Below are 9,962 nucleotides of genomic sequence, written 5' to 3' on the forward strand. Positions count from 1 at the left end.
AGGCTATCTTTATTGAATATCAGGCAGAAGCAGTATACATCGTATACAGAAAGGGAAACAGGACCAACAATACATATCATAACAGAACAACACCTTGTTATATAGCCCCCCACATTTGGTGTATGACATCGTTGGTGATGTCACAACGTCCGGGGAGGTATGACATCATCGGTGACCTCATAAAGTCACGTCTGCCATTGCAGTCAGCCTAGCCCGTCTGACATCGCTGATGACCTCACAGGTGAACTCTGACATCATCATCGATGATGTCACGGCGGTGTCATCATCATTACGTCGTTGGCGCGTTGATTCGTGGGCGTCAATTGCCCCAAGAACAGGCCTGATGGTGGGCCATTACAGCCCCTTTTCTACAGGCGGTAATGCATCATAAAGGAAACCAACTGCCATAAAACACAAAAGAAGAAGAAGAATCACAATTTCTCAAGTGACATCACTGATGACATCACAATTGCTCAAGTGACATCACTGGTGACATAACCAATATTGCTCACATAGGGCGACATAGGGGGCAAAGCTGCAGAGATGTCTAAGAGGAAGAGCAACACTTTAAATGACACCCCCCACAAGCGGGTTAAAGCTGTTGTGGACGTTGAAGAGGATGAAGATGAAGAAATTGTTTGTCCCAGCCAGCAGAGCTGTGTGTCCCGTGCGAGGCAGTGTATTGTTGAAGGACGTGATGTGGGGATTGTGGAGAGTGTCACATTGAAGAATTTCATGTGCCACTCTCTCCTTGGACCTTTCACTTTTGGAACCAACGTCAACTTCGTTGTCGGCCACAATGGAAGTGGAAAGAGTGCTGTTCTGACAGCTCTCATCGTAGCCCTAGGCGGGAACGCCCAAGCCACAAACAGAGCATCATCCCTCAAAGGTTTTGTGAAGCAGGGAGAGAGCTCAGCTGATGTATCAATCACCCTGCGTAACAAAGGAAGGGATGCTTACAAACCCGACGTTTATGGAAAGGCCATCATTGTAGACGTGAGAATAACACGAGAGGGGTTGAGGACCTACAAACTAAGGAGCAAATCTGGTCGGATTCTCTCAACCAAAAAGGAAGAGCTTCTGTCCATCCTGGATCATTTTAATATTCAGGTTAACAATCCTGTGTCGATTCTCACTCAAGAGATGAGCAAATATTTCCTACACTCTAAAGGAGAGGGGGACAAGTACAGGTTTTTTATGAAAGCCACCCAGCTGGAGCAGATGAAAGATGACTTTGTCTACATCAAATCCACCAAGCATGCCACTGAGGATAAAGTGGAGCAACATGTGGAATGCTTGAAGGATTTAAAGAGAAACTACCTGGAGAAAAAGGACCACTACAAGAGCTTGGCATCACTGGACGACATGACCGCCAAACTGGAAGAGTTGCAGAAGCAGATGGCTTGGGCTCTGGTGATTGAGATGGAGAAGGAAGTACAGCCAATGCGAGAGAAACTGCACTCAGACAGACAGTCTACAAATAAATATGACAAGAAGGTGGAAGAATGGAAGAACAAGGTGGAGGAGGCTGAGAGCAAATACAAGCAGATCCAGGACCAGTTGGAGGGCATCACCCTGCGCATCCAGGAGCTCCAGCCCCAATGCACTCAGTTGAAGGCCAAGGTCCAGAAAGGCAACGACCTTCTTAAGTCCAGCGAGGTAAATGTCCACAGATGCAAGTCTAACCTGAGAGACCTGGAAAAGGACAAGGCTCAACTCTCTTCAAGGATAAATGAGCTTAAATTGAGCATCAGTCAGACAACTGGAGCGGAGAGCCAGGCAAGGACAGACCATATGGAGCAGATCCAGACTGAGCTGGAAAATATGACACACCAATCCTCCACCCTGGATCAGCAGATCGACCACTACCAGGAGGCCTGCAACCGCACCAAGGATGAGCTCGAGAAGATGAGGCAGGAGCAGGTTGTGCTCCAGGGGGCCGTTGAGTCCTGCAGGAGGAACCTGCAGACCATGGAAAGCAGTCGCTCCAACCGCCTGCGGCGCTTCGGAGAGAACATGCCCATCATCCTCAACAACATCGAGGAAGCCTACCAGAGGGGTCAGTTCAGACAGAGACCCCGGGGGCCACTGGGGTATTGTATTAGCCTGAAGGACACACAGCTGGCTCTGGCTGTAGAGGTATGTCTGAAGAGCCTCATGCAGGCCTTCGCTTGTGACAACCATGAGGATGAGAAGGTGCTGCAGGGCATCATGGCCAGAGTGTTCCGTGGAAGCCGCAGGCCCATTATCATCACCAGCGCCTTCCTCCCACACGTCCACGACATCAGCAGGAGGGCTGTGAACCATCCTGATCACCCTTCACTGCTGCAATCTCTGGAAATTGAGGATCCAGTTGTGGCCAACTGCCTGATTGATCACAGGGGAATAGAGAGCATTCTGCTCATCAAGAATAATACAGAGGCTCAGACAGTAATGAAAAGCGTAAACCCCCCTAGGAACTGTACGCAGGCCTTCTCTATAGATGGAGATCAGGTCTTCAGTAACCGCACCTACACCAGTGAGCAGAACAGAGCCAAATACCTCTCAGGAGATGTCGAAGAGGAGATCAGGCACTTGCAGAGGGAGCTGGAGAACCAGAGGGACCAGGCTACCTACTTCCAGCAGCAGATGCGGAAGGTCAAGGATGACATCAGACAGAACGAGGGACTGCTGAAGAAAGCACACATAGAGCAGAAGACTACCACAGATGAGACCAGAAGGCTTCAGCTAGAGCTGACAGACCTACAGAATGTGGATGAGCCTCAGGCAGAGGACCTCAACCTTGTGGAGGAGGATCTTCAGGACATCATCACTAAGATCTCATCCAAGGGCGCAGAGTACAATGAGGCACGGGCTGAAATGGCCAATCTCCAGGCCTCCTATGACAAGGCAGAGCAGGAGTACAAGCAGCTCAAAGACCAGATTGGCACGGTCGCTGAGGAGGCCGACCCCATCATGGAGGAGTTGAGTAAGCGTGACCAGGAGGTGGTGAAGTGCAAGCACCACAAGAAGCACTATGAGCAGAAACGCAATGCCCACCTCGGCAACATCCAGACCCTGGAATCCAGCCTGGACAGCAAGGAGCAGGATCTCACAGCGTCCGTGGCCAAGGCCACACAAATCTGTCCAGAGCACCTGGAAGTACATCGCACGCCTAAGAGCCTGGACAGTGAGATCAAATGTCTAAAGTTTAAGATCACTTCCCAGCAGGACCGGCAGGGCGACCGTGAGGAAGTCACGAGGCAGTACCAAGAGGCAAGGGCGAACTACAAAAGCATGACACAGCAGGTGAAGGGCCTCAACAACTTCATCAAGACCCTGGACAGAATTATTAATGAAAGACTCCAAGTCTACGCCAATCTCAGGAGGTTCCTGTCCGCTCGTTGTAAATACTACTTTGATAGCATGCTGGCCCAGAGACATTACACAGGCAGTATCACCTTTGACCACAATAATGAAACCCTCGCCATATCGGTGTACACAGGTGAACGGGACAAGGCTGATCTGAGTGACATGCGTTCCCTGTCGGGAGGAGAGCGCTCCTTCTCCACCGTTTGCTTCATCCTCTCTCTCTGGGCCATCACAGAGGCGCCCTTCCGCTGCCTCGACGAGTTTGATGTCTACATGGACATGGTGAACCGGAGAATATCCATGGACATGATGTTGAAGGTTGCTGCTAGTCAGCAGTACAGACAGTTCATCTTCCTCACACCGCAGAGCATGAGCGCTCTCCCAGAGAGTCCAAACATCAGCATCCTGCGTCTCAAAGATCCAGACCATGACTCAGACACTGTGCAGACAAATGGAGAGCAATAAGAGTAATGCCAACTTGAATCCCAAGATAGGTGCAGTTCACTAAGTCACAACTTTTATCCATCTTTATTACTTGTTTGATTGCACTTTGTACTGCACCTTGCTTCTGATTAGTGCATTTGTACCTGCTTTATGTTTGTGTTTTTACCTGTAAAGCACTTTGATCGGCCTGCGTCGTTGTAAATGTGCTCTATAAATAAAGTTGACTTGACAAGTTGACTTGACTAAAAGGTGTGTGTGTGTGTGTGTGTGTGTGTGTGTGTGTGTGTGTGTGTGTGTGTGTGTGTGTGTGTGTGTGTGTGTGTGTGTGTGTTTTCAAACATGGTATACAAAGGAGTTCCAACACTCAACTTGTGTTGGTGACATCTATTATCCCACAGGGAGAATGGAATGACAAGCGCATTTAGGCATGTCTAGCCTAAGTGGGTGGTATGTGCATCTGCCTTGCCTTCACAACCCTGGCCCTGAAGTCAGAGTGGTAAGCTCCATTAAGAGGTCAATTGTAATGTTCTGATCTGTATTATAAGTGCTCTTCAGTTATACTGCTGCAATTTACTAATTGATTTAACGGATTAATGTTTGTTATGTGACATGGAGCAACATAAATAAATATCAATCTCTCTTTTTATCTGTCGAAAGGTTGCTGTCCTTTCCAGCTCGCAGCAAGTCAGGGAAGTATGGACTCAAGATATGGGTATGATATGACATTCTTTTCACCTCATATGAGCTTGCTCAGTGTTTTTACCAGTTCTAATAACCAAGTCTGTTTTTGGACCTCTATAAATGACCGCTCCTGGTATAAACCTTGTGTGAATGATGAACACTGAAGAAGACTTCCGTAAAACCAAACTATTGTGCAGGCCTTAACAGTAAAATGAAGGTCATGAAAAAGGCTCCGGAGCTTCTGATTCCTGGTTTCGCGTTGCATTCCTGTGCACGATCCGTGTGCACACCTTCCAGCCGGAGCCATTCCTTCCGCCTGACTGTGTTTTATTCATGGCTGCCTCTCTGCTCCATTGAGCAGCAGAGGTGCCTCCGCTCAGGAAAGCTGCGTCTTGTGTAGTACAATTAGAAGGGTGGTGATCAGTATTCCCTCCTGTATAAAACTAGGCTGCCACACCCGATTTGGATTTGAATGTGAGAATTATTAGTATCACCTTTATTTAAATCTGGGTTTAAACGTGATGATGAGTTTAGGATGCTCATTTACAGTGACAAAAGAAACAGTGATGAAGGTAACTGCATGATGAGCATGATGTGCGAATGAGGGGAAGGGGAGGGAGTGGAACGTGACGCTGCACTATCCATCCATCCATCCATCTTCAACCGCTTATCCGGTATCGGGTGGTGGAGGTAGCCGTTCCTACAGGGGACCCCAAACATCCCATTCCCCAGCCACATTAGCCAGCTCCAACTAGGGGATCCCGAGGCATTCCCAGGCCAGCGTGGAGATATAATCTCTCCACCTAGTCCTCTGTCTGCCCCATGGTCTCCTCCCAGCTGGACGTGCCTGGAACACCTCCCTATGGAGGTTAATTCTGACAAAATATGAGAAAGATGAAAAAAGCACGCGGGCTACATAAGGACCTTGTACTTTTCCTTGTGCAGCTTGCTATGATGAATGAATGAATGAATAAATGAATGAATTTCGGACAGACACATGCTGATGTCAGACTTACTCTAATGAGCATGTTGTCCTGAAACCATAGCTTCTATAATGTTTAGCTATAGCAGATTGGAGATTTAGTTATACAAGCTTTTCATACAGAGTGCTCTGGAGGCAGACATAATCTCATTGGTCAAACCCGCCTGGCAAAGAAGGAACAAAGAAGGTCAAAATATAATGGAAAAAATATATATGGCAAAGACCTTTTTTATTCATTCATGACCATGACATTTATGGCAGCCTAGCTAACTCGCTTACCTACACAGCTAGTAGTCTAGTTTCACGTAAGCTAGGATCTTTTTTAATCAGTAACAATATAGGCTCTGCTCTGCATCTCTTTTTTTAAACTAAAACTTGCCAAATATTATATGCATTTGACTAATATGCTATTTGCACATTTTTGCCTAGTCCAGTGAAATTGTCTCTTTTAACAGTAGCTGTTCATCATACCATGGCATTACTAATAGTGTTTTGTTGCACATTTTGATAACAGCCTATTGTTTATGGAATGTTTGATTCCTCCTATGTGGAGGAGGGAGAGAGAGAACAAGAGTACAGTGTGAGAGGAAAGAGAGGGAGAGAGAGAGAGAGAGAGAGGGAGGGAGAGAGAGAGAGAACAAGAGTACAGTGTGAGAGGAAAGAGAGGGAGCAGAGAATTGGGAGAGAGAGCGAGAGAGAGCGGACGCCTTCACAACTTGTCTGAACTGAAGATCTGTCTCATGACTTAAACATTGCGGGGGTAAAATATGCCCACACTGCAAGGATTCTTTCCCCAGTAAAAGTTGCAGCTTCAGCAGTGGCATCATGGAGTATTGTATCAGTAGGTTGTGATCAGAAGTTGCTTTCTCATGGTTGGTAGACATGCAAAAATCAAATTGTGGAATTATGTGTGTAAAATGACAAAACAATACAATACCCTTGCTTCACCGGATGAAAAATAGCGATGGGGTCTAACCATAGTACATAATAAACCATCTAAGACACCATCGGCCATATATTATGCAGTGCAAGGGCAAGGGCAAAATCTTTGCTAGTTTCTAGCACTCAAAATCTCCCTTGTTATATTTTAATTACCACTGAGTCAGTATAGCCTACATCAAAGGACATGTTTCAGCGACCCAGTGGTAAGTAAAACGGGAAAAAAATGATTTTGAATGCCGTGAATCATCACATTTACCTCGGCCATGAGGGAGGGGGGAGGCTGAAACTCATCATCACATTTACCTAGGCCATGAGGGAGGGGGGAGGCTGAAACTCATCATCACATTTACCTAGGCCATGAGGGAGGGGGGAGGCTGAAACTCATCATCACATTTACCTAGGCCATGAGGGAGGGAGAGGCTGAAACTCATCATCATCACATTTACCTAGGCCATGAGGGAGGGAGAGGCTGAAACTCATCATCATCACATTTACCTAGGCCATGAGGGAGGGGGGAGGCTGAAACTCATCATCACATTTACCTAGGCCATGAGGGAGGGGGAGGCTGAAACTCATCATCATCACATTTACCTAGGCCATGAGGGAGGGGGGAGGCTGAAACTCATCATCATCACATTTACCTAGGCCATGAGGGAGGGGGAGGCTGAAACTCATCATCATCACATTTACCTAGGCCATGAGGGAGGGGGAGGCTGAAACTCATCATCATCACATTTACCTAGGCCATGAGGGAGGGGGGAGGCTGAAACTCATCATCACATTTACCTAGGCCATGAGGGAGGGGGGAGGCTGAAACTCATCATCACATTTACCTAGGCCATGAGGGAGGGGGAGGCTGAAACTCATCATCATCACATTTACCTAGGCCATGAGGGAGGGGGAGGCTGAAACTCATCATCACATTTACCTAGGCCATGAGGGAGGGGGAGGCTGAAACTCATCATCATCACATTTACCTAGGCCATGAGGGAGGGGGAGGCTGAAACTCATCATCACATTTACCTAGGCCATGAGGGAGGGGGACGCTGAAACTCATCATCATCACATTTACCTAGGCCATGAGGGAGGGGGGAGGCTGAAACTCATCATCACATTTACCTAGGCCATGAGGGAGGGGGAGGCTGAAACTCATCATCATCACATTTACCTAGGCCATGAGGGAGGGGGGAAGCTGAAACTCATCATCACATTTACCTAGGCCATGAGGGAGGGGGGAGGCTGAAACTCATCATCACATTTACCTAGGCCATGAGGGAGGGGGAGGCTGAAACTCATCATCATCACATTTACCTAGGCCATGAGGGAGGGGGGAGGCTGAAACTCATCATCACATTCACCTAGGCCATGAGGGAGGGGGGAGGCTGAAACTCATCATCATCACATTTACCTAGGCCATGAGGGAGGGGGAGGCTGAAACTCATCATCACATTTACCTAGGCCATGAGGGAGGGGGAGGCTGAAACTCGTCATCATCACATTTACCTAGGCCATGAGGGAGGGGGAGGCTGAAACTCATCATCACATTTACCTAGGCCATGAGGGAGGGGGGAGGCTGAAACTCGTCATCATCACATTTACCTAGGCCATGAGGGAGGGGGGAGGCTGAAACTCATCATCATCACATTTACCTAGGCCATGAGGGAGGGGGGAGGCTGAAACTCATCATCACATTTACCTAGGCCATGAGGGAGGGGGAGGCTGAAACTCATCATCATCACATTTACCTAGGCCATGAGGGAGGGGGGAGGCTGAAACTCGTCAGACTGAGAAAATAACTCTGAGGGCCCCGTAATACTCAACAAAAATGGAATGCACCGAAGGTCAGATTGCATGAGAGGTGTTATACAACCCAGCGAGGAAGGAGGGAAGGGGGGGGGGGTTCACTCGCCTGCCTTGCTGACTTCAGAGGCACCACAAATTCCTCCGGGGTATTTATCTGTAGCCAGGTGATTTACAGGCTCCTCTGTCCTCAGATTGAGCCATGAGGGAGGAGAGAGGAAGGGAAGAACAGGGCAGGAAAGAGGGAGGGAGAGAGAGATAGGAGAGGTAGGGTAGGGAACAAGAAGAAGAAAATGTTGCCATGTTACATTTATGCAAAACCACTCAATGTTGAATCTCCATGTTTGTGAACCAGCATACGCTATATCAACATTTCAACAAGTCCTCCAACCAAGAGCGATTCCAGCGGCATTTTGAAATTGTCGTTTGATTTGAAAACGCCACTTAATTTGAACATGTCACCGTGCTCCCGATGTTAATTTCAAAACGTTACGCAAATGAAAACAACTTCATCGGGCTACTTTGGTTATGGTTAGGCAACTTTGGTAATAAGCGGCTTTGGTTATGGTTAGGCAACTTTGGTTATGGTTAGCCAATGGGAGAGTGTCCCGCACGTCAAACTAACTAATGTTTTCAAATTTTAAGTTGGAAGCTCCTGTGGTTGGAGGACTTGTTGAACAATGTATTTTTGATTCAGAAATGTTGACATTTAACATATCCGCATTGCGTTGGGGTCGAGACCACCTAAACCGAGACCCAGTCAAGACCAAGACTGAGGGGGGAGAACGAGTCAAGACCAAGGGGGGGGGGGGGGGGGGGGGGTGAGACCGAGGACTAGACCAATGCAAGACTATTTTCAAGATCATGACTCTAATGGTGGATTAACCTTTACACCATTTCTCTGCCAAAAACAAAAGTAATCATTATTTAGGAATTTCCTTTGATCTGAAACATGAGGAGAGTGGTTTCAGCACTAAAACTTTCAAACTGCAAAGTTATTGGTTGCAATATAAGGTTTTTTTTTTTTTTTTTTACAACCAATCACAGTAAAAAAAACATAAAATGAAAATAAATAAATCAGACAATACACAGGCAGGTAATGATGTCACAGCAGTTGTGGTCTTGACTGGTCTTGAAATAAAATCCCGAGTCCGGCTTGTCCGAGATCGAGTCAAGACCACGACCGAGGAAGCGCGAGTCCGAGAAGAGAGAAAGAAAAAAAAAAGAAAAAAAAAAAACTAACCAACCTTGTACCACTAACCTAAACTTGTACCACTGTTCCTTCAGAAGTTGTAGTTGTCATAGACTGTGCTCCATAGTTGATTGCTCTATTGCTGACAAAAAATGTGTTATTGTAAGTCGCTTTGGATAAAAGCGTCTGCCAAATGACGTAATGTAATGTAATGTAAAGAGACCAAGACCATCAAAATGTGATCTTGAGGCCAAGACCGGTCTCGAGTGCTACAACACTAATCTGGGTTACAGAAACATAACATGGCAACATGACGATTGGGCTGATGGAAGGCAGGGAAGGGTAGGAGGCAGGAGGCGTGGGTTGCATCGAGGAAAAGGGAGGACATTAAAGGAAAGGTGGGCGGCCAGGAGAGGAGAAGAAAGGGAAGGAAAGATATAAGGGAGGAAGAGAGAAAAGGAAGGAAACAAAGGAGGAGATGTGGGAGGGAGGATGTAAAGAAATGGAGAGAGACACACACACACACACACACCCACCCTGGCTATATCACACATCACAACTGCCCTTGTG

At 47.2% G+C, this 9,962-nt stretch overlaps 1 protein-coding gene across 1 annotated transcript; it reads left to right on the forward strand.

Annotated features, from left to right (window-relative positions):
- Nucleotides 1–543: 543 nt before the first annotated feature.
- Nucleotides 544–3,816, forward strand: LOC310790194 (structural maintenance of chromosomes protein 6-like; the record flags this gene model as incomplete). Its single annotated transcript, XM_083651870.1, has 1 exon — nt 544–3,816. One exon carries the CDS (start codon nt 544–546, stop codon nt 3,814–3,816), a length of 3,273 nt encoding a protein of 1,090 aa, XP_083507996.1.
- Between the last annotated feature and the right edge of the window lie 6,146 nt (nt 3,817–9,962).

Source organism: Poromitra crassiceps (genome assembly GCF_964638095.1).
Source record: "Poromitra crassiceps genome assembly, chromosome: 15".
In the NCBI taxonomy this organism is placed as follows: Eukaryota; Metazoa; Chordata; class Actinopteri; order Beryciformes; family Melamphaidae; genus Poromitra; species Poromitra crassiceps.